Genomic DNA, 24707 nt, shown 5'->3' on the forward strand with positions numbered 1-24707 from the left:
TTTTCCTCCAAGAATATTTTACTGCATTTCAAAACATGTAACTCTTGTTGTATAAAACCCACAACGGCTGACGCTGTGCTCACAGGGCCCTCCAGAAGGGGCTGGTCTGAGCCTGGCAGAGGCCCTGGAGGCCGACACAGACCATCTGCAGCCCCAAAACACTGATCCTGCAAGATCAGAACATAAAAAAGGCGCCTCACCCAGCCGGCCTGGGCAGCAGTGTCTGCTGGGGCCACCATGGCCGTGGGGAGGGCACCACCCACCCTGGCCCCTGCAGACACCTGCTCTCTCCACTTGAAAACATACGGCCTTTTCTCCATGACAGGGAAGATGTGGTTTCATTCTAGAAGTTTACCAGCCAAAATAAAATAAAAACCAAGTAACAACAAGACAAGAAGTTCCAGGATTTTGAGCTTCTCGCTGTCTGGGCTGCAGGTCAGTTGGGAGGGCCCGGCCGTGAGGACAGAGAAGCCCCCTCTGCAGTGCCCTCCATGCGGCAGCCAGGTCCAGCCACTGTCCTCGTCTGTTGCACTGCAGCTCCATGCAGGGTGCACCCAGGGCTTGACTGGCCCCAAAGCTAGAACTTGAGGCTGAAGCCCGGGCCGGCAGCTGAGGCCCCCTGGCTGGTGGAGGTGAGATGGAAGCCTGTCTCTTTCAAGTCATCGTCGCCCTGCAGGGCGGGTGGCAAAATCTCAGGACCCAGCCCCTGAAGGCACACCCCGAGGACCCCAATCACCTCACACCCTGAGGATGCCCCCCCAGCACACCCCAAGGACCCCCAAGAACCCCCAGCACACCCTGAAGACCCTCAATACCCCCCAAGGACCCCAATCACCCCACACCTCAAAGACTCCCAACCCCCCCCCAGCACCCCCTGAGGACCCCCAACACCCCCTGCCCTGGCACACCCAGAGGACCATAATCACCCCACACCCTGAGGACCTCCAAGCCCCACCCCCTCACCAGCTGGCTGTACCCCAGGCCTCCCTCAGGGGGCCGTGGGCTGGTGCCGCGCTTCACCCTCTGCTGCTCGCTCTTGGCGGGCCACGTGGGGAACATGGATGGGTCAATGGGCAGTGGGGTCTCCCGGAAGTACTCGTGCTTGAGGCCATCCTCGGCGTTGACCCTCCGCCCGGGGTAGTAGGTCAGGAACCTGGGCAGAGATGGAGGGGCAGGAGGGGCCTTGAGGGCCACTGGTCCCCCAATGGCTGTGCCTGGCTAGCTGGAGGTGCAGGAGGAGAGGCCTCATGTGAGGGCACCAGGCCTCCTGTCCGTGAGTCCCCAGGCCTGGCCAAGCTGGTGCACCCGGCAGGAAGGGCAGGCTGCAGGCTCAGAGAGGGGCTCAGGGCCTGGTGATTCTAGGGCGGAGTGTGCATGGCCCAGGCCCTGCTGCAGCCTGGCATCACTTACTTGTTCATGAGATCGAAGCCCTGGTCGGAGAGGAGAGCCCCGAAGCGCTTGCGGAGGTTGTTGTAGGGGTGCTCGGCGAATGTCATCTTCTTGACAGCTGGCAGCTCGCTGTAACCCGGCCAGATCTTCTCACTGGGGGTCCCCAGGTCCTGGAGAGACAGAACGTCTTGAACGGCTACAGCCCACCAGGAAAGGGAAGGACCCAGCCACCTAGGTCCCCCCAAGAGCCCCCAAAGCCCGGGAAACCCCAGCCCCAGGCAGCCCTGGGAGACACGGTCCTCTCGGCCCCTCACTGAGCCTGACGTCTCTGAAGTGAGGCCACCCAGCCCAGGCCCCCAGGCCCACCTTAAACACTTTATTGATCTGGTCAATTTCTGATTTCCCAGGAAACAGTGGCTTCTGGGTCAGCAGTTCTCCAAAAATGCAGCCCACGGACCACATGTCGATGGCTGTTGAGTATTCCTGGAGGTCCAGGGGACACGGCTCAGAGGCCAGGGTGGGCAGAACCCCCTGCCCAAGTGCACAGCCCCGCGCCGCTCACCTTGGCGCCCAGCAGCAGCTCAGGGGCGCGGTACCACAGGGTCACCACGACCGGCGTGTAGGCCTTCAGGGGGGACCCGTACTCGCGCGCCAGCCCGAAGTCGCCCACCTTGAGGATGCCGGCATGGCTCAGCAGCAGGTTGGACGTCTTGAGGTCGCGGTGCAGGATCCAGTTGTCGTGCAGGTGCTTCACGCCCCGCAGCAGCTGGATCATCAGCGTCTTCACCTCCCCTGGGGGGAGACAGGCGCGTCACCCCCGCCCCGCAGCCCCCCATGCCATAGGCAGGCGCACGGCTCCCGGGCTCACCCGGCAGGAAGGGCTGCCGCATGGTCTCCATGAGGCTCTTGAGGTCGTGCTCCACGTAGTTCATCACGATGTAGATCTTGTCCATGTTACTGCCCACCACGATCTCCTGCAGGGGAGCGGCCACAGGTGAGTGCCCCACACGGCCGGGCCCCGAGCTAGCCGGGAGTGCGCCCCGGAGGCTTCCTCCCTGCCCCGCCAACCATGGGCTCTGCCCGGACAGCTGGACCCTCCAGCTGCAGGTGTCAGGCAAGGACCACTGATTCCAGCAACAACCACGGCTGGATGACGCCAGGCAGCTGGTGTGTATTTCTGTGCCACCCGTCAGTGTGGGCAGAGGGACAGGCCTGATGTCGGGGGTGGGCGGGCCTCACCCTGACAGTGACGATGTTTGGGTGCTGGGCCTTGAGGATGGTGTTGATTTCTCTCAGGGATGTGATCGGAAATCCCTCTTTCTCCTTTTCCATTTTCAACCGTTTGAGAGCCACAATTTCATCTAAGAAACAGTTTAAATTTAGACAGGAACTAAGAAAATACTCTTCCAAACGCATGAACGACTACTAATATGTTCAATCAGGATTTTGCTTACAAATCCTTTGCTACTCCACAGTACAGCTCTCTCTCTACCTGGGAGCAAACAGATCCTATTAGCACCAAGAAGAAAAGCCCAAACTTGTGGCATTTCCAGAATGACTTTTTTCCAAAACTGCTCAAGAGAATTTCCCTGAAATCTATGTGCCCCTGCCACCATCTCGACAAGACGCAACAAACCTCAACGCTTCGATGTGTGGAAACCATTCCCCAGTCACTGGGACACCCAATGGCCACTTGCCCTGACTGATGACATAGCTGGCAGGGGCTGCCCGCGGTGCAGATGCCTCCCCAGGATGAGTCCCCCCAGATGTCTAGCACAGCCCTGCCTACCCCCTCATTCTGGCCTTGGTCTCCTGGTGCCCGGGGAGCAGGGCACCTGCCCTCACCCGCCACAGCGGGGCCTCTGGGCAGGCTGGGTTGGTGCTGGTGCCAGCAAGGGAAAACAAGGCCGTGGGCCTGCCCGGGAGGGGATGGCCTCTCCAGTTCCGAGAGCCCCATCCCAGACCAGCTCTCTGGCAACTACAGGACGGGAATCCAAACTGAGTGGATGCTGCAGAGGCCACAGAGCAGAGACCATGACATGTAGGGAGGCCTTGCTTGGAGGGGCCACAGAGCTGCCCCCCTGGGGCTGGCGTGAGGCCGGCTGAGCCACAGAGGCTGAGAGATGCCCAGGTGCGTGGTACTTGGCAGGTGCCGGCTGCCCCTGGGACCTCAACAGCATGTGAATGTGCAACAGCGGGGAGGAGGCACCCCGCCTGGGAGGGGCCCGGGGCACGGCCCACCTGTTTTCTTGTCCTTTGCTCGGTAGACCACCCCGTAAGTGCCCTCCTCGATCCGGTTCAGGCACTGGAACTCCTCCACGCTCCGGCAACCCTGGGGAGAGGCTGAGCTGAGCTCGGCAGGCACCGCAGCGCCCTCTCGAGCCGCATCTGCCCTTGGTTGCCTGCATGGTGCAGGGGCAGCCACGGCTTCAGGACGCACCAGGGGGTGGGGCCAGCAGCGTCCTTTCCCTTTCCCACCTTTCGGTTCTCTCCAGTGAGCCCAGTTGATCACAGAACAGATACATGAACAAAGGCCTGTCCTGGGACATGTCTTTTGGAGCCAGGTGCTCCCCACCCTAAGTTAAAGCCAAAGCTGACGGGAGACATGAGGGGCCCAGAGCGAAGCCCCATCATGCGCCTGGAGGTGCCTGGGGCTGGGGTGCTGCCCACTCAGGGGGCTCGTGCACGAGCTCTTGCTGCTCAGCAGCTGCAGCTGCCACCAAAGAGATATGAAACCCAGGGATGTGGCTGAACTTTCCGACCTGGGTGCCCAGGGAGGGTGTCATGGCACCCTCAGTAGTGTTCTAAGTGGGGCCACCAGCCGTGGAACCCAGAGCCCCTGAGACCATGTGGACCTGCCACTTCCCAAATCCTTCACCTGCAGCCTGAGTTCACTGGCATTTTCCCAGCCAGAAAAGCGTGCACTTTGATGCCAAGTCCCCTTGCTGCACTACAACCTCATCAGCACAGAGGCCTCAGCCACCCACCCAGCACCACGATCTGGGGGTCCCAGCAGTCTGCAGAGAGGGCAGTGGGTGCCTGGTCGGCTGCCCTCCAGCCCCAGGCTGCTCTGCCAGCTCCCTGCCGTGCTGCCACAAAGGAAGGAAGGACTGTCTTGCAGTGGAAGGTCTTAGCAGGCATCTGCCCTGACTCAACCCTGGGCCTAGAAACGGGAGGCCCGACGGCCGTGCCCATGGGCCCTACAGCTCACACCATACAGGGTGGCCCCGCAGCACCCCCTGCAGCAAGGTCCAGGTTGCACATTCAGAACCAGGGGTTCTGCTTGGTCTCCCACCTTGCACGCTCTCACCAAAGTGGGGAACCAGCATGGGGGTGATTCAGGATGGGGGGCTGACCTGCAGGGCGGGCAGGTACTTGGGCAGCTCCTGTCTGAGCTCGATGGGTGACAAGGCTGGGGAGCCAGGCACGTAGTCCCCCTCGGTCAGGGCGCTGCTCTGTGGGGTCCCCTCACCCATGTCCTCCTCCCCTTCTTCACTGTCCCCGGAATCGCGATCAAACCGTGACTCTGGAACTGCAAGAGTTAAACCCGGTCATGGAGGAGCAGCCGTGGGCTAGCACATGTCCGCCCTGAGCCCAGGTCGCCTTGGTCAGTGGGAGCTGGGTGGCTCGGGGTGCGCCTGGCCTCCAGGAGAGCAGGTGCTGAGGGGTGCATGCCGCCATCGCGCCCACCAAGCCCAGAGGACACAGCCCGGAGCCCGCCTGCCTGGGGTCATCCCAGCCTCGCTGCTCAAGGAGAGACACGTGGGTGTCCAGGAGGACCATATCCAGCTGACACTGTCCTTTGCGAGGTGACCACAGGCACAGGCTGACAGCCGGCAGAGGTTTCTGACAGACGCACACCTGGGGGGCCGGCGGGATGAGAGCCCAGCTGTGGTGTCCGGTGTCAGCCAGCTCCTGGAGGACTAAGCTCCCAGGAGAACGGTTTATTGTCAAGCTGCCATCTGCAGTCACGCCCACGTCTTTAAAAGGCGTCACTGCGCACGGGGACATGTGGGAAAAGAGGGACCCCTCACAGGGAAAGGTCTCACCGACTAAAATGTGGTTCTCACTCTCTCGCTCTTCGTCTTCACTCATTTCTTCTTCACTCACTTCTTCTGCAAGAGGAGAGAGAGGTCCAGCTGGGTGAGCACAGCCGGAAAGAGCCGGCGCCGGACCCCGCGGGCGCCCTCCTTTCTCAGCTCTCATCCAACTCCTAAGAGAAGGGCCAGCTCGGGCTAAGGCCCAGTTCAAAGCTCCGACTCTGGGAGCACACGGGAATCCCAGACTGTAAGGCACTTTCAATTTGGAAATGTTTTTAAACTGTGGCTTCACACCTCGGTCTGCGGCTTCTGAAGTCCACCCCACAAGCACTGTGCTTGCAGAATCCAACCTGGAGCCATGACGGCCCGTCCTCACCTGCTGACTGCTCAGAAGCATCCTCAGAGTTGCTCCCCGTCTCCTCCTCCTCCTCTTCCTCCTCCTCCTCTTCTTCCTCCTCTTCCTCCTCCTCCTCCTCCGATTCTTCACTGCTGCTGCCTTCCTCCTCTTCCTCCTCCTCCTCCTCAGAACCAGACCCCGACTCCGCTTCAGGAAGGAAACCGAGCCAGTCACGACCCTCGCGGGCTCCCCCTCCCGGCACAGGGCCCGGGCCCCGCTGGGCTACCTGAGGACGACACCGCCGAGCTCGTCTTCCTCTCACTGTCACTGACGTCCTGCAGGTCGGAGAGGGGGTCCCGCTCCTCCATCTTCTCTTCCTTCACTGAGAAACAGATCATCAAAGGCATATTTGGGGAAATGTTTTAAAATCAGCCAGACAACACCACCAAAAAAACCAGATGCCACCTTTCATACTACAATTAACTTTAGTTTGTATGAAAAACAGCTCATCCACATAATAACTGGAAGAACAGCTCCTAAAAGGACCAGTAATAAATTTCTCAGCCAAAATACTACAAATAAAAAATGTATTACATATAAATGATAATGGTCCCTGCCATAATATGGAAGTACTTTAATAAACATATCACTTTACTTCTTAAAAGGAAGGAAAGTATGTTAGCAGCCTTTCCTCAAATTACTTCTCTAAGTTTTTAAAGAAGCGAGGTTTGATGCTCTGGAATTCCTCAGCAAAGCAAAGGCCGGTGCTGCCTGGTGCTGACAGCAGGGAAGGCCTCCCCTGGCCTCTGGCCATACCCCCAGCCCGAGCCTCCCCCGGGACAGGCCTCACCTGGCTTCCGGCCGTCTCCCAGCTCAAGCCTCTCCCGGGGTGGTCGGAGGGGGCTGCGGTTCCAGTGGCTTGCCTTCGCCTTATCACTATAGTCTTCCCTGATCGTTCGGTGATGTGCAGAGACTGGCAAACACACAGGACAGAGCAGGGGACTTGGCTGGCAGCACCCTCTTTCCCACTGAGCCCCCCCACCCCCCCAGCCTGGCACACCTTTGCGGCCATCTTTCCCCAGCACCCGTGTGACAGTGTTGAGCCTACTCCGGGCTGTGCCCATCTGCACCTGGAGGACACGCCCCATGTGTGCCAGGGTCAGAGGCTGGGGGTCCTGAGGGCCAGATGGGCCGTCTGGACTGATTCTTGTTAGTCATGGAGTGCCCTGGGCGTGTGCCTAGACAGCAGCCAGCAAGGTGACGGGCCTGCGACCGCACACGTCCACGCCCCGATGGCCTTCCCTAGGCAGGCAGAGTGCAGAGAGTGGGTCAAAGTGCCATCACCTTCGCGACTCGGTGGCCTCAGAGCTGCCACTCTAATGACCCCACTGCCTCCGGGGGAGCCGCTGCGCTTGCGTGATACAAGCCCAGGACGGTGCCATGTCTGCAGAAGGCCTCGAGCCCCTTCAACACTCGGGAGTGGCAGACAGAGGGGCTGCTCAGGGACAGGCACCCCAAAGAAGGCCGAGAGGGAGCCTTCACTGCACCCTAGTACCTTCCAGTACCTTCTCTCCTGGCCTCCCGCTCCTTGCGCCGCTCCTCAGCCCGCCGCTCCCGCTCCTTCTGCTCCCTCTGTTCTTTCTGCTGCTCTCGCATCTTGCGTTCGCGCTCTCGCTTCCTTTCTAACTGTTCAAGACGGTCCCTGGAAGAAACACATGCCAAACCTTTTTTAAAAATTCACCCAGAAAATTGTCTTGATTATCCTCAGCATTTTTTGCTCACATTGATAAACTGCCATTCTAGGTTGTTCAACCCAAAAAGGGCTTTTTAAAAGCAGATTACATCTTCATATGTCCCCAAAGCACTGTTCTTAATGAGTCGCAAGAGAAAGAATAACAAAAACATACGAACTACAGGCAAATGAGATACTCACCTATTAGCCAGAAACAAAAGACCCACTCGTTCTAGAACATTTCTGTTTGGTAGTTTTACTCAAACATGTTAAGACTTTCCCTATGTACAATGAGCCAACTTAAATTCAAATTCATCATGAGATATATTTCATAAGCTATAAAGAGGGATGGAAAAAAGCCTGTTTGGGAAGGTCAAGGAGGGAGCCACAAAAATTAAGCCCTGAGGACTGGTCCTGACCCCTCTCCTAATTGGACTGTTCTGGGCAGACAGACCCCCAGGCCGGTCGTGGAGACCAGGTGGCACGGGTGCGACCAAGATGGGCACTGGAGACAGCTGCTCCAGAAAGAAGACAACACGTCATCTGGAGTGCAGTCAATCAAAGCTCCTCACTCACGGTTAGCTGACTTTTCAAGTCCCTGTGGAGAACAAAGTCCAAGCAACACCTAAAAAGCTGATACATTTTTTTTAAAGTGCTCCACACGCCCAGAGAAGTGAGAGCACGTGGACAGGGACGAGACCCAGGCATGCCTGCAGCGGCGGGAGTCTGGTACTTGTTCTGGTCGATGCCTCCGCTGCAGAGAGCAGAGAAAGGGCGCAGGGGTCCGACACGCCAGCCTGTGACTTCCTGTGTCTAAAACTGCTTCCAGATACAAGCTGAGCTACAATTTAAATGTTACACAATTCAACTGCTGAGTTCAACAATTTTTAGCATATTTATAAAGCTGTGCAACCATCACCACAACCCAGTTCTAAAACATTTCTTCCACCCCAAGCAGACTCTCACGGCCACACGCCGTCAGTTCCCCACCCTCTCCCGGCCCAGGCATCCTCCAATCTGCTTCTGATCCAAACAGATTCGCATTTTCTGGACGTTTCACACAAACGGGGCCTTCTGCACTTGGCTTCTTTCACTAAGCACAATGTTCCTGAGGGTCATCCACGTTACAGGGTCCAACAGCACCTCATTCATTTTTATAACTGAGAAGTCTTCCTTAGTCTGGATATACTTCATTTTGTTTATCCGAACACCAACTGACAGATGGTTTCTTCTCGAAGCTTAATATTTTGAGCTCTTTTCTTTACTATGATCCCTTTTGGGTTAGCTTTTGTGTATGGTGTGAGCTAAGAGTATAAATTCACATTTTTGCAAGTGGATAACAAATTGTCCAGCATAATGTGTTGAACAGACTTTCATTTCTCCACTGAAATGTCTTGGAACCTGTCAAAAATCAATTATCTACAAATGCAAGGATCTTTTTCTGGACTTTCAATTCCGTTCCACTGATCTGTAAGCTCATCCTTCAGCCCAAATACCCTGCTTTAATTACTGTGGCTCTAAACTAAGTTTTGAGCCACAGTTAGTTGAAGTCTCCAACTTTATTCTTCTGTTTTAAAATTCTTTTTGGCTATTCAGTGTTCCTTCCATTTCCGTAAGAATTTTCAGATTAACATGCCAATTTCTTAAAATAATAATCCTGCTGGCACGTGGGTAGAGCATAAATGGCACTGCATTTACACATCAATCTGGGGGTAAATGCCAACTTAACACTCTGGAGTTTTCAGTACATGAACAAGGAATGTCTCTTTACTTAGATATTCTAAAATCTCTCTCTGCAACATTTTGAAGTTTTCAATGTACAAGTCTTTTTGCTGCTACTGTGGATGGAATTTTCTTAGTTTCATTTACAAGCTGTTCGTTGCTAGTATACTCACCTCCTACCCTTCAAACCTGCTAAATTTGTTAATTCTAATAATTTTTTTGTGTGTGAATTTCTTGGGATTTTCTATATGCTGGATAATGCAATCTGCTAGTAAAGATAGTTTTACCTGTCCCTTTCCAATCTGGATGCCTGTGATTTCTTGGTTTTTGCCGTCTGCATGGCCTAGAAATGTTGATTACAAGTGGTAGCAGTGGGCATTCTTGTCTTGTTCTTGATCTTAGGGGGAAAGCTGTTAGCCGTTCACCATCAGGTATGATGGTAGTGTGGGTTTTTTGAAGATGTGGCTGGGATTTACATACCCTCAAAAAACATGTTCTTCAACAATCAGATGCAGCTCCTTTCCCCATAATGTCAACATGAACAAGTTAGGGTGGCCACTGCCTAGACACCCCTGAAGATCGAGAAAGTGATTAAACAAGAGGAAGGGGAAGCAACAGACAATATAGGATTTAACAGGATATGAATACTGAATCTTTATATAAATATTTATATATATTTTAAATGCTAGGGTATTAGACTAGCTAGGAGGAAATAACTGAAATAGTGGAACTGTGACCCATAACATTCTTTGAAATTTGCTCTATAGCTGCTTGTTAAATTGTACTTTGAAAGTTATCACTGTTACAGATATATGTTAAATTTCACTATAAATGTATTTAAAAAAAACCCACAAAAAACATGTTCTTAATTGTAACCCATTCCCAAGGGTGTGAACCCACTGAAAATAGGATCCTCTGATGTGTTCATTTCAGTTAAGTGCGGCCTTATTTCTGGAGGCCTTAAGGGGAAGGCCATAGGGAGAAGCTCAGACAGGGCGCAGAGAAGCTGTGGAGACAGAAGACATCGCCGTGTGCCCTGCCACGTGGTGGGGAGCCAGGAACCCCAAAGACTTCTGGCCAGTCCAAATATGCCCAGCCTGGGGGAAGCCTGCAGCGAGTGCCTGGAACCGTGAGTTGATCTGCTCCTGTTGCTGAGCCCACCCACTGTGGGGGTATCCGCCTTGGCAGCCAGGAACCCGAAACACCACCATTCACAAGGTGGCGAGTTTGTTGGATGTTTTATCACGATGGTGCTGGATTTTATGACAATGCTTTTTCTGCATCTAACAAGATGATCATGTGTGTGTTCCCCTTTATTCTATAAATAGCTCACAAGGTGTTGAATGAATTATACACCCAAACCCACCTTGGATTCCTGGGGTAAAGTCCACTTAGTCACGGCTTGAAACACCTTTCATCACCACTGGTTTGGGCCTGAACATCTTGTTAAGGACGGGCACCAGGCTCGTGCAGTCGCCCCGTGGTGGCCGTGGCTGGCTCTGGCCCCAGAGTGACCAGGGCCTCGGAGAACAAGCGGGCAAGTGCTCCAACTTCTCTCGTTTCTGAGGGTCTGTCGAGAGTGGTTTTATTGCTTCTTCAAATACTCCACAGAATTCCTCAGGAACCCATCCAGGCCTGGACTTTTCTTTGTGGAAAGATTTAAACATTACTAATTCAATTTCTTCACTTATTGTAAGTCTACTTATATTTTCCATTTCTTCAGGCAGTTTGGTTAAGTTACGTCTGTCCAGGAACTTGTGAAATTCATCTAAGTTGTCTAATTAGTTGGCACAAAGTTGTTCTTTGTATTTCCTTATATTCCTTCACATTTCCGTAGGGCTGGTGGTGATGTTGCCCTTCATTTTCCATTTTGGTCTTCTCTTTTTTTTGTCAGTCTAGCTAAAGATTTTTCAGTTTTGTTATCTTTTCAAAGAACCAACTTTTGGTTGTACTGATTTTCCCTACTGTTTTTCTGTTTTCTAGTTCACTGATTTCTGCTCTAATATTTATCACTCGCTTTCTTCTATTTATTTTGGGTTTATTTTTTCTTTTTCTAGTTTCTTGAGGTGGAAGCTTAGAGGTTATTAATTTGGGAAATTTCCTTTCTGTTACAGGTGTTTAAAACCACACATTTCACTTTAAGCACTGGTTTTTAGCTGTGTCCCATAAATGTTTACATACCACGTTTTTACTTTCATTTAGCTCAGAATCTTTTGTTTTTCCTTATTTAAAAATGTGTTAATTTCGAAATACTTGAGGACTTCCCTATATTTCTTTCTGTTGTCGATTTCTAATTTAATTCCTTTGTGGTAAAAGGACATACTTTGTAAGACTTCAAACCTTTTACATTTGAAACCTGTTACGTGGCCTAGTATATGATCCATCCTGGAGAACGTTCCCTGAGCTCTTGAAAAGAAACTGCTATTCTATAGTGGTGGGTAGAGTGTTGTATGTACATGTCGGTTAAATTAAGTTGGTTGATAAGTTTATTCAAGTCTTCTATATCCTTGCTGATTTTCTCTAGATGTTTTATGGACACCTAGAGTGTAGTAATGAAATCTCCAACTACAATTGGTGAATTATCTATTTCTCCTTTTGAGGCTGTCCATTTTGCTTCATGCATTTTTGGGCCCTTGTTTTATTTTCTGGAGGTATCAACCCTCTTATCATCCTGAAGTCTGGTATTAACGTAGCCACTTGTACTCTTACAATTACTGCTTGCGCAGCTTATCTTTTTCAATCCTTTTACTTTTAACCTATTTTTGTGTTTGAATCTAAAACCTATCTCTTAAAGACAACTTATAGTCAGGTTATGCTTTTCTATCTGACAATCTTTGCGTTTCTGGGGGGTGTAGAGACCATTCACGTTTAATGTAATTAAGGATATGATTGGATTTACATTTGCCTTTTCTTGGTTTTCTTTTTCTTTCTTTTATCTTTTTCTATTCTCTTGACTGCCTTTTTGTTGTTTTAAATAAGTACTTTTAGTATACGATTCTCAGGGGGTTTTTTGTTTTGTTTTTTTTTTTTTACAATTTTCTTAGTGGTTGCTCTAGGGATTGCAATATGAATCTTAACTTATCAGATAAATACTAACTTAATTCCACTTAATTCCAGTAAAATACAGAAGCTTTGATCCAATATAGCTCTGTTCCCTCCCTTCTCCTTTGTGCCTTCTATTATGTTATAGATTGAGACATTACAGTGTTTTGATAATTACTACTTCATACAACTTTATGTCTTTTGTAGAAATTAAAAGAAAATGTGAGGAAAAACATATTTGTTGAGCATCTGATACTGACCTGCATATTTACCATTTCTGCGGCTCGTCTTTCCTTCCCATGGATCAAGTCACCCTCTGGGGTGCTTTCAGTTCAGCCTGGAGGCCTCCCTTTAGTGCTGCTTGTAGGGCAAGAAACAGCACTGCAGCCACCGGTCTGTGTTTATCTGTGAATGTCTTCATTTCCCCTTCATTTCTGAAGAAGAGTGTTGCTGAATATAGAACTGGCTGATGTTTTTTCTTTCAGCAGTGTCCACGTTCTTCCACTGCCCTCTAACCTCCATGGAATCTGAAGAGAAGTCAGCTGTTAATAGCAGTGAATCGCCCCTCTTCTCTTGCTGCTTTCACGACTTTCTCTTTGGTTTTCAGGAGTTGGACTAGGCTGTGTCTGGTGTGACTCTGTATTTATCCTATTTGGGGTTCATTGAGCTTCTTGGATACACAGACGAATTTTTTCATCAAATTGGGGAAGCTTCTAGCTATAATTCTTGAGAACATCTTTCTGCCCCTCTTGTTGTCTCCTCTTCTCCTGGGACTCCCACTGCACCTGTGTTGGTGCAGTGGATGCTGCCCCACAGGTCTCTGAGGCTGTTCATTTTTCTTCAACCTCTTCTCTCTGTTCTTCAGGGAGATAATTTCTACCGACCTCTTTTCAAGTTCCTTGATTCGTTATTCTCCTGCCAGCTTGAATCTGTTTTTTGTTTCAACTATACAATTGTTCAACTCCAGAATTTCCATCTGATTCTTTTTTATAATTTCTATCTTTTTGTTGAGACTATCTGATGAATCACTGTCATCCTAGTTTCTTTTAATTCTTCAAACATGATTTTCTTTAGTTCACTGAACATATTTACAAGAGCTACTTCCAAGTATTTGTCTGCTAAATCCACATCTGGAAACACTCAGGGACAGTTTCTGTTGACTCCTTCCCTCCCCTCCCCCCAACATGGGTCATACTTTCTTGTTTTGTTTTTGTTTTTTTTCATGTCTCAGAAATTTTTGTTAAGAACTGAACATCTGAGATAAAATCCTATAGCAACTCTAGATTCTCACTTATCTCCTCTGAAGATTATTGCTGCTTGTTTAGTCACCTGCCTGAACTTCATCTGTGACATCTGCCTGCCTTGCCAGGTGTGGCCACTGTTGCCTCCACTCAATGTTGTTTTGACTTTGGCTTCCTAGGCGTCACCATCTGTCTGTGTGGCTTAGTGGTCAGCCAGTATTAGACAGAGACTTGGCAAAATACCTCTGCCAACTGATCTGTGTGCAGACGGGAGTGTAAAGTTCAGCTGTTTCCAAGTCTGCCTTGGCTTTTACTTTTGTCTCTTTCAAGTGAGCACATCCTCAGGGGCCAGGCTCTGCTGCACACGTGCCAGGAACAAACCTGTCCCCAACCATGACCGCAACCTCGTGCTCATCAGCCCGTGGCCTTCCCTCGTCGCTGTCCTCTGAGATCGTCACAGCCACTGGCAAAGCTGCTGACGGAGGTACTGCCCACTGCTCCGAACGGAGTGAGCCGCCTACAAAGCAGCGGAGAAGCTGCTGCTTCCCCTGCCCTGCCCTGGCAGAGCCTCTGCACTCACCAAGCTGGGAGCAGACAGGGTATTGGAGCAGTAACCACGGTTCTTATCCATACTCCAGCAATTTTGAAGTATAAAAGCTTCTCAGATTACCGCCTGCCTTCGGCTGATCTCCAAAGCAACAGTTTCGTCCAGCTTTCTAACTGATTTTGGGAAGAAGGGTGCCTCTCTCACTCGGCCTAAGCACAACAGCACACAGCTGTTGGTCCTTCCTTCTCCCGCCCTCACCTTCTAGGACGTCCACATGGAAGTACCATGTTTCGTCCACCAACTCACACGTCTACCCGAAGCCACCCGCTTACCAAGCAATGTGCACCATGTCCAGCACAGGGCGCGGCCAGCCACAGGACTCCAACACGCCGGCCAGCCTGAATACCCTCAGGCCCTGCGCTCCCTCTGCTGACCCCAGAACACCCTCTGCGTCAGTGTGCGTGAATGCTGCGCTCTTACACCTCCTTTACATGCCCCGACTGTCCAGCCCTGCTGGGGTGTCTGCTCAGCGCCTCCTTCCTTCCCTGTGGCAGACAATGAGCAGGTGGCCCCAACTGTTCTCCAGAGGTGACCGCAATACAGAGCAGTGGGCCCAGCACTCACACCGAGGCTACAGGCCCTTTTCTGGGGCCATAGAGGGGTCTGGGGTTAGCTCCTGACTCCCACGGCACTGAACAGAGGCACTGGGGGCACAGACCTTCCCTCTCCTCTGGGGGCTGCCCCAAGCACTTTCAAGGCCTCTGGGATCTCCTTTCTTCCATCTCCTTGGTGGTGGTTTGACGGGAACAGCATCTACAAACTACATTTCCTTGGTCCACCTGCCTTAGTCCCCCCAGAACAGATGCTCAACAAGCATTTGTTTGGTGAGTAAATGATGAGGTACCCCACCCTACAGACTTCTCCTGAGCATCGATTACCTGTCAGTTTATACTTACAAACTTGGATGACGGTCTCCAATACGGCTCCACTAGTGACTGTCCCACAGCCCTCACCATCAGCCCCAGCTCGGGGGTATCTGCAACCCCCTTCTCCTTACCTGCAATCAGACTGCGGGCTGGGGGGATGGCCCCTCCCCACCTCCACCTACCCATCTTTCCATCTCTCTGCTACAAGTCTGCCCTCACCTTCATCTCCTCATGCCCGAATCCCTACCTCAGACCTCCAGCCCTCCTACGACGTCCTTTCCCAGAGGCCCACCTCATGCACTGAGGATGTGTTTCTGGCACCAATTTAGGAACCTGTTCACAGTTGCCAGCCTCCATCTGGAGGAAGCAAATACACAGATTTCCAGCTTCCTTTGCAATAAAAACTCACCTCCTGCAGGACAGGTCTTCTGGTTAGCAACACTTCACTACTGCACCTTTGCCTCTAGGCTCCCACCCCACTCCTGCCTCCTCGGACCGAGTTCTTGTAAGTGTCGATGCGATAGTCTGTCACTGCTTTGATGGGATCCTGAGCATCACCAGTGGTTAATTAAGGACCCTCAACTAATCATGCTCTCTCACCTCTCTCTCCTGGAATGTTCTCGTGCCAGCTCCCTCCTCTTCTGTCTTTCCCATTCCCGGCGAGCTTTATCCTGTTCTTCTCGATGCCGTTTCCGACGTTCATGTTCTCTTTCCTTTTCTTTCACTCTAGCATGCTTCCCTAATTGAAACAATAAGCGTCATGCAAAGAAACTTACCTTCCAAAAAGCTTAATTTGAAAATACCCAGTCAAGAAAAGAAGGAATATTTCATTGAATTGGAGACATAATTATGATTTTGTTAGATTAAGAAAACCAAAGATACAGAACTGTGCGGTAAGCCTGCAATTAAGGAAAAAGAAAAATTACAATGTGCTTATCACTGAATACTGAAATTGTGATTTTCATTTGCTCTTTTCAATACTCTGTACTTAATAAGCAAGAATTAGTTCCTTAATTAAAAAAACAAAAACAAAAATACAGAATGGTATGAATTGAAGAAACTTCCTCGGCATGCTAAAGGGCACATAAGAAAAACTCACAGCCCGCATAGTACTCAATAGCGAGAGACTGAAAGCCTTCCCTGTAAGATCAGGAACAAGACAAGAATGCCTGCTGTCACCACCGTTGTTCAACATTGTGCTAGAAATGCTAGCCAGAGCAATCAGCAAGAAAAAGAAATAAAAGGATCCAAATTGGAAAGGAAGAAGTAAAACTGTCATTATTTGTAAATGATATGATCTTATATCTGGAAAACCCTGAGAAATCTACAACATAGCTACTTGACCTAATAAACAAATTTAACAAATCTAACAATATACAAGATTAATGCATATAAGTCAGTAATGTTCCTATACACTAGAAATAACTTAGCTGAAGAGACAATCAAGAAAAAATTTCCATTCACAATAGCAACTAAAAAAATCAAGTACCTAGGATTAAACTTATCCAAGGATGTAAAAGACCTCTACACAGAAAATTACATAACTTTATTAAAGGAAACAAAAGGGACCCTAAAGAGGTAGACAGACATTCTGTATTCATGGACAGGAAGGCTAAATGTCATTAAGATGTCAATCTTATCCAAACTGAGCTACAGATTCAATGCAATTCTAATCAAAATTCCAACAACCTACTTTGTAGACTTGAAAAAGCTAGTTATCAAATTTATTTGGAAGGGAAAGGGGCCTCAAATTGCCAAAAACAGTCTAAAAAAGAAAAATGTAGTGGAAGGCCTTACACTTCCTGACTTTAAAGCATACTATAAAGCCACAGTGGTCAAAACAGCATGATACTGGCACAAAGATAGACATACTGATCAATGGAATTGAAATGAGAGTTCAGAAATAGACCCCCAGATCTACAGTCGACTGATTTTTGATAAGGCCCCCAAATCCACTGAACTGGGACAGAAGAGTCTCTTCAACAAATGGCGCTGGGAGAACTGAATATCCATATCCAAAAGAATGAAGGAGGATCCCTACCTCACCCCCTATAAAAAAATTAACTCAAAGTGGATTGATGACCTCAATTTACGAGACAGCACCATTAAACTTCTAGAAGACAATGGAGGGAAACATTTTCAAGACTTAGTAGTAGGAGGTAGCTTCTTAGGTCTTATACCCAAAGCACAAGCAACGAAAGCAAAAATAGGTAAATAGGAACTCCTCAAAATCAACAGCTACTCTACCTCAAAGGAATTTGTCAAAAATGGTGAACAGGCAGCCAATGCAATGGGAGAAAATATTTGAAAACCATGTATTGGATAAGAGACTGATATCTTCCATATATAAGGAAACCCTATAACACAATGACAAAAGCACAAACACCCCAATTATAAAATATGCAAAAGACACGAAAAGACATTTCTCTGAAGAGGAAACACAAAAGGCTAAAACACCCGTAAAAAAATATTCAGCTTCACTAGCTATTAGGGAATTGCAAATCAAGGCCACAATGAGGTATGTGAGATGATATAAGAATGGCTGCCATTAAACAAACAGGAAACAATAAATGCTGGAAAGGATGTAAAGAAACTTGAAGTCTTATTCCCTGCTGGTGGGAATGTATAATGGTACAGCCGCTGTGGAAAACAGTTTGGCAGCTCCTCAGAAAACTAGATAGCGAGTTACTCTACGATTCGGCAATTTCACTTCTTGGTATTTACCCAGATCTGAAAGCAGTGACACAGACCGACATTTGTACACTGTGGGACACAACTCCCAGGAATGAGCCTGGCACTGGATCGAAGGATTGAAAATGCCTACTTGAACAAAAGGGGGAAAAGAAAGGTAACAAAATAAGGTTATGGTGGCTAAGATATCTCAAATAGAGTCTAGAGGCTGTCCTGGAGGTTTCTTTAATGCAAGCTCCAGCTAGATACCCCAAATGGCCACAGTATGCCGAGTCCTTACCAACAGTAGTCCCGAAATACCCAGGTCCCTATCTGAGATGCTATTAAAGTTTCACTCACTAAATTTTATCTCTCAGAAATTTAAATATACCAGAGTGTTCCTATGCCAGACAAGTCCTAAAACCCAAAGGCAACAATTTTAAGAACAACAATCGGATGCAGCTCCCTTCCCCCTAATGTTGACACCCCCTTTCAATATGAATAAGTTAGGGTTGTCACTGCCTAGACATCCCTGAAGATCGAGAAAGTGATTAAATGAGAGAAAGGGGTAACAACAGACAAGACAGGATTTAACAAAGGATTACAAATACTGAATACTGAATACTGGAACTTTATGAAACTTTATGTAAATACATATATATATTTAGATGCTAGGATATTAGAATAGCTAGAAGAAAATAACTAAAATGGTGGGACTGTAACCTATAACATGTTTTGAAATTTATTCTGCAGCTATTCATTGAATTGTGCTTTGAGAGTTAACACCTTTCTGCATACATGTTATATTTTACAATAATGGAAAAAACTGAAATTATGGAACTGTAAACCCATAACATACTTTGAAATCTGCTGTCCAACTACTTGTTAAATAGTGAAACTTAGAAAGTTATCACTGTTATTTATATATGTTAAAGTTCATAATAAAAAAATACAGAATGAAGCTTTGCTCCTTTGAGTAGGCCTCTACATCAGGTTATAAAAACCTTGTTAACCATATGTCCAAAACCATCAACATATTGTTACTTTTTATGCATTTGCATTTTACCACCTGTAAGACATGGAGTTCTATAACAACGTAATTAACAGCACTCAACTATACACATTTGAATGTGGTTAGAAGAGGAAACTTTAGGTTGAATGTATGTGATTAAAAAATTAAAACAAAACAAAAATCACAGGACTCTACAACACAGTGAATCCTACTGTAAACAATGGACTATAGTTAACAGTTGAATTATAAAATGTTCTTTCATGAATTGTAACAAATGTGCCACACTAACGTAAGGTGTTAGTAAGAGTGGTATATGGAAACTATATTTTATGCATGGCTGTTCTATAAACCTACTTCTTTAAAAAAACAACTGTTAGTTAACTAACTGAAATAAAAACAACTGGGTTCAGTTTTCCCAGCTCCAGTACCCCGAAGCAGCTCATAATAATGGTATGAGGGCAAATCTGCAGTCAACACACCCACCAGGTTGTTGGGAAGATGCGGAGAAAGAGCTTTCGCCAGTGCCGGGGGAGTGTAAAACAGGGCAGCTGCTGTGGAAGGCAGCTTAGCATTTCCTCCGAAAATTAAACCCAGAGTTAGCATACGAGCTGGCAATTCCACCCCTAGGTATAGACCCTAAGGAACTGAAGCAAGGACTCGAACGGATATTTGTACACCAGCGTTCACTGTGGCACTATTTACAATTGCTAAAAGGGGGAAGAAATCCAAGTGTCCAACGATGATCGAATGGGAAAACAAAATGAGTATCTGTACAGTGGGCTATTACGCAGCCATTAAGAAAAAAAAGTGAAGTCCTGGTACACACTACAACATGAATGAACCTTGAAGACATCAAGTCAAGTGAAATAAGCCACACACAAAGGACAAATACTCTGTGATATCTGAACAAGCAAATTCACAGAGGCAGAAAGCAGAATGGTTACCAGGGGGGTGGCAGAAGAGGGAAATGAAAAGCTATTGCTAAATGAGTATGAGCTTTGGTTTAGGATGATGAAATAGTGTGGAAACAGATAATAGTGAAAATTACACAGTTTTGCCAGCATAGTTAACGTCAAACAATTGTCATAACCTAAAATGACTTTTTTGAAAATAAAATTATTAAAAAAAAAAGCACTACTGCAAGAAGGAGTGAAGCCGTGAGACACACAATGAGATGAATGGAAACTGCAGACAGTATTTTGACTGAACTATGCCAGAAACAAAGGCAAACACTATAATGCCTCACCAATATGGACTAACTACAATGTGTAAACTCAGAACTGAACTTTAGAGCACAGCTTATCAGGGGAACGCTCACTGTAATGGTACCTAGATTGTAAGCTCTTACAGCAGTCACATCAGTTCCTGAACTGTAATGGCTATCTATAGATTCTGAGATGCTGATCCCTTTGTCTGTAACCTGATCGATCCCTGGAACTCTGGGTATCTGTGTGACACCTGAAACTAAGAGCTACAACTCGGCAGATATGACTGTCAGTGTTAGCACATATAGCAACTGTTAAAAAAGCTGAAAAAGAATCCAGACTTCAACTAGAGATATGAATGAAGCAGATGTGGGTAGGACTAGGGCAAATCGGGCCAAAGGGTAAAGGACAAAACTGACTGCTTTTTAAAACTTCAAATTCCATGTGAAACCAAGGGAAGAGATGTTTAATTGGTGCAAGATTTATATTTCCTAAACAGTTTGACTTGCACAGTTCGTTCAAGTACCATAATTACATGGAACTTTTAATAGGAAGTAAGACCTGGTAGGTTTGCATAGGTTAGTATAAAATAGCGACACATCCCAAAGTAATTTGGATAGAGAATAAAAATATATATGCAGGGCCCCTCTGAGGAGCTGGGGGAAAATGCAGAAGTGTTATGCTTCCTCACCTGGATTATTGCTGATGTTCTCGCAAACATTGAGGGCTCGCGGTTTGATGTGCCAAGCCCTTTATCATGGGACTTGTCCTTATGAAGCTTGTCACTGCAAAGGAGAGGCTAAACCTACTTATAACTGTGCCTAAGAGTCTCCCGTAAGTACCTCTTTGTTGCTCAGATGTGGCCCTCTCTAGCTAAGCCACCTTGGCAGGTGATCTGACTGCCCTCCCCCCTATGTGGGACCCGACTCCCAGGGGTGTAAATCTCCCTGGCAATGCAGGATATGACTTCCAGGGATGAATCTGGACCCAGCATCATAGGATTGAGAACATCGTCTTGATCAAAAGGGGGAGGTGAAATGAAACGAAATAAAGTTTCGGAGGCTGAGAGATTCCAAATGGAGTCGAGAGGTCACACTGGTGGGCACTCTTGTGCACAATATAGATAACCTTTTTTGGGTTTTAATGCACTGGAATAGCTAGAAGTAAATACCTGAAACTATCAAACTGCAACCCAGTAGCCTTGACTCTTGAAGACGATTGTATAGCTGTGTAGCTTACAAGAGGTGACAGTGTGATTTTGTGAAAGCCTATGGATCACACTCCCTTTATCCAGTGTATGGATGGGTAGAAAAATGGGGACAAAAAACTAAATGAAAAATATGGTGGTGGGGGGGGGGTTGGGTGCTCTTCTTTACTTTTATTTTTTATTCTTATTTTCACTTTTTCTGGTACAAGGAAAATGTTCAAAAAATAGATTGGAGTGATGAATGCACAACTATATGATGGTACAGTGAACAACTGATTGTACACTTCGGATGACTGTATGGTATGTGAATATATCTCAATAAAATTGAATTAAAAAAAGCAAACAAAAAACAAAATTTGAGTCAAGTCAAACTCATCATTTTGACTTGTCTAAACACCAATTTTTCAATTATAGCAATTTAATCATTGAAGGGTGTGTTTTTACATAAACTTGTTGAACTAAGGTAATTTTATTCAAACAAACTACCCTAACACAATGTAAAGCATTAAAAAAAAAAGATAAGAGAAGGAAGAAAACATCAGAAGGAAAATGAAATAACTATTCACAATAACCTATAATAAATTCATGTTTTTAACTACAAAGTTTTCTTTTTCTTTTCTATCAACTGGGTTCTGGAGAAGGCAGTAGATTATGAACCAAGAAACAAACCATACTTGAATATGACATAAAAGAAAACAAATACTTCTGTACCCCCTTCTGCTGAGTGACTGCGATGCCTACGTTTCTCTTTTCTCTTTTCATCTTTCCTGTGATGAGCTTTTTCTTTCCGAGACATTTGCTGGGGTGGTTTGATAGCCAAGGAATCATCTTCCTCTCCTCTGAAATAACAAGATACAACAGTACCACATCGTGCTTGAGAAAGCAGTCATGGTACTAGGGAATTTCTACAAGTCAGAAAAATGCAGGCTTCACAATATGGATGAAAAACTGAACCTGAGTCATCATTTTGAAAAGAATGTTAATTCTGAAACTTAAGCCAAAACTGCATATTAAATACAGACACAGATGAAAAATACAAGTAAGAAATCAACGTGGTATGCAGAACAAAACTAGCTTCTCTGAGAAAACTTTTGGGGGTGATGGGTATGTTCATTTTCTTGAAGGTGATGGTTCCATGAGAATGCAGAACTGTATCAAATCATATACTTTGATAGTTGCAGTTTACCCTGTGTTATTTGTACCTTAATAGAGCTGTGAGAAAACAAAAAACAAAAAACACCCTGCAACTCCATCAACCTTAGTGATCTCAAAAAGCCATTTAACATGATCTTTAACTGACTCTTTTGACCAAAATCTTGAGAGAACTCACACACTAGGCTTTAGAAGACAGCCATTCTACCTTCACTTCTGACTGTGTCACACTCATTATTTGACAAGGGATATGAAGAAATGTTGGAGCGTTTACACCCTGGTATGAACATTTCTGCTAGACAGCTTTGCTCAGGATATCTTTGGTTTATCTTAACAAAATTTCAGGCTCTGCAGCATACAGCAAAATTACTGTATTATGGAAATGCTGCTGGCTCCATTAAGGAATAATCATGGAAAAAGGAATACATGCTTTTTCAGTCTTTTAATAAAAGGTGGTGAAGTGAGAGCTGATACCACGAGTCCAATTCAATCATGATATAAACGTAAAGTCATGAGTACAAGCTTTTTCAAACACTGAGAAAGACCAGCTGGGACCACAGATAGGAAGAGTGAAACAGTGGTCTGTCCCACCAAGTGAAAGGCATCTGTGGCTTGTGCCTTCTCTCACCTGTCTTCCATGGAGTCCTCTCTCCTGTAAGGGGAGTTCCTTATGGTTATTTCCATGCGGTGATCTCTCAGCTCCCCCTCTTCAAGGGAATCCCGCTTGGAATCCCGGTCATCAGACTAAGATGCAAAGAGAAAATCATTTTCATCATGGGTAAGCTGATTTTTAATGGTCATCAACCACTCCTTACCAACATCCAAAAACAAAATTTCATATACATTTTGAATGGACCAATGTGATACAAACATAAAATACTTTTATTCATATCCCATGACATTAAAATCACAACTTTTTGCAAACAAAACCTGGGATGAGAAGTTGAAAACCAGCAGACACGACAAGAGACACTAGACTCTACGGTAATTATGTTAGTTGTTTACGTGATCCAAAATTGTGCCATATAGTATATTTTAAAAACCAAATACTTTACAATAACTCATACAGTACTCACAAATACCTCAAAATGGTTTGTTGCGAATCTCATTTAATGAGGTACTTTTGTCACTACCTCTTATCAAATGACTGAAATGCTTTCCTCAGCATGTTATTATGCAAACCAAGAGAGATTTAAAACATTAAGGTTAATTGTGAGGCAATTTCCCACTATATTAATACTTGAAAACGGCGTTATGAACATACTAAAAACGAAATGAGGAAAATTAGTTCAACTGCGCTAATGATTTTAAGTTAAGATACTTCACCACGTAGGTTTTCTCATCTAGATATAGCTTTAGTGTGTTATCAATCTGACTTCAATGTAAACTGAGCATTCGAACGTTTCTGCTAATTTTTAGAATAGATTTTGGGCTCACCTGAGACATTTGGAAGTACAAAAGAACTTCACCGAAGAAGCGTTGTTCTAATGGAAAAATGAGGGCAAAGACATTAAATCTCCTTTAAGAAAACCACTTACTTAAAAAACATGGCTTACATTTTTTAAGCGTTTTATCTCTGCTTTCTCCTCTTGTTCCTTCCTTCGTTTCTTTTCCTGAAGAATTTCATCTAAAGTTTTCACTTTCCAAGAGTCCTTTTCATCACCCATTTGAGTTAAAACACTGCAAAAAGAAAAGCAATAGAAACAACGTTTGGCTACAGCAAACTATGGTTCCATGCTCGGTTCATTCTGAACACTAGTCACATTTGAGAGCTTCTGTCTGAATCGTGGTGAAGACTGACTGGCTCTGAAGAATGACTGCATTGACTCAAATCTCTTTTCTGTCCTTCTGCGCAGTCTGAGTCAAGATATTTCACCTCAGTTGACCATTGTGTAAAACGGGAATAACACTACCTGCGTAGTAGTGATGTTTGAGGATTAAATTACATAGGAGACGTAAAACTCTTACCTCAATAGCTGGCACTTATAAAATACTATTTTTACTGCCAAGAGAACTTATCAGAAAGACTTTTTGGCTAAGCGAAGCCTCTGGCTCCCTTGACAGCTTCACCCTCAGTCACAGGAAACGGGAGCCCAGGGGCAGGGAGATCTTCCGAGAGAGGGTGCCCTTCCCGACAAGGCCACCTGCCCCGAGCAAAGGGTTTCTAGTTCCTGGGGTTCAGCCACGAAAACCTGAGATTAGGCCTGGCAGGGGCTGGCTCCGGGAGCATCTGGGCCCGCTGCCTCCTCAGCCCCCAAGCCCCGTGAGGGAAGGCACCGGGCCGGGAACGTGGGTGTGCCCGCCCCGAACTCCGTTCGGACCCGGAGGCGAAAGGCTCGCCGGCCGTGCCCCTCGGCCTGCCCGTCCCGCAGCCGCTCACCCCGCGCCGCCGCCGCCGGTCCCGGAGCCTGAAAAGAAACAGCGACCGGCGCGCGCCAGGAGTTTCGTCACTTCCTGCGTCGCCGCGGACTGATGACGTCCCAGG

The 24707-nt window shown here is 47.0% G+C and overlaps 1 protein-coding gene across 4 annotated transcripts; it reads right to left on the reverse strand.

The window, feature by feature from the left end:
• On the reverse strand, window positions 1–24678 carry LOC119528110 (cyclin-dependent kinase 11B). Of its 4 annotated transcripts, none has more exons than XM_037828792.1 (19): window positions 24603–24678; window positions 23779–23902; window positions 22851–22966; window positions 21812–21909; window positions 15577–15715; window positions 7332–7468; window positions 6617–6739; window positions 6053–6148; window positions 5806–5973; window positions 5439–5504; window positions 4746–4921; window positions 3631–3721; window positions 2629–2750; window positions 2258–2363; window positions 1952–2181; window positions 1756–1872; window positions 1411–1559; window positions 964–1153; window positions 1–670 (listed from the first exon to the last, which is right to left on the reverse strand). In XM_037828792.1, exons 2-19 carry the CDS (start codon window positions 23887–23889, stop codon window positions 578–580), a joined length of 2328 nt encoding a protein of 775 aa, XP_037684720.1. In that variant the 5' UTR covers window positions 23890–23902; window positions 24603–24678; the 3' UTR covers window positions 1–577. The 4 variants fall into 4 exon arrangements, with proteins under 4 accessions (XP_037684720.1, XP_037684719.1, XP_037684718.1 ...); XM_037828791.1 differs by having other exon boundaries at window positions 5460–5504; window positions 21782–21909; XM_037828790.1 differs by having other exon boundaries at window positions 21782–21909.
• Between the last annotated feature and the right edge of the window lie 29 nt (window positions 24679–24707).

Source organism: Choloepus didactylus, chromosome 2 (assembly GCF_015220235.1).
Source record: "Choloepus didactylus isolate mChoDid1 chromosome 2, mChoDid1.pri, whole genome shotgun sequence".
NCBI lineage: Eukaryota > Metazoa > Chordata > Mammalia > Pilosa > Megalonychidae > Choloepus > Choloepus didactylus.

Coding starts and splice junctions, on each gene's coding strand:
- LOC119528110 (XM_037828790.1), bottom strand. CDS start 23,889: ATGGGTGATGAAAAGGACTCTTGGAAAGTGAAAACTTTAGATGAAATT. Junction 15,716..21,781: donor CAGTCACTCAGCAGAAGGGG/GTACAGAAGTAT, acceptor TGTTTCAATTAG/GGAAGCATGCTAGAGTGAAA. Junction 1,154..1,410: donor GGCTTCGATCTCATGAACAA/GTAAGTGATGCC, acceptor ATCTCTGCCCAG/GTTCCTGACCTACTACCCCG.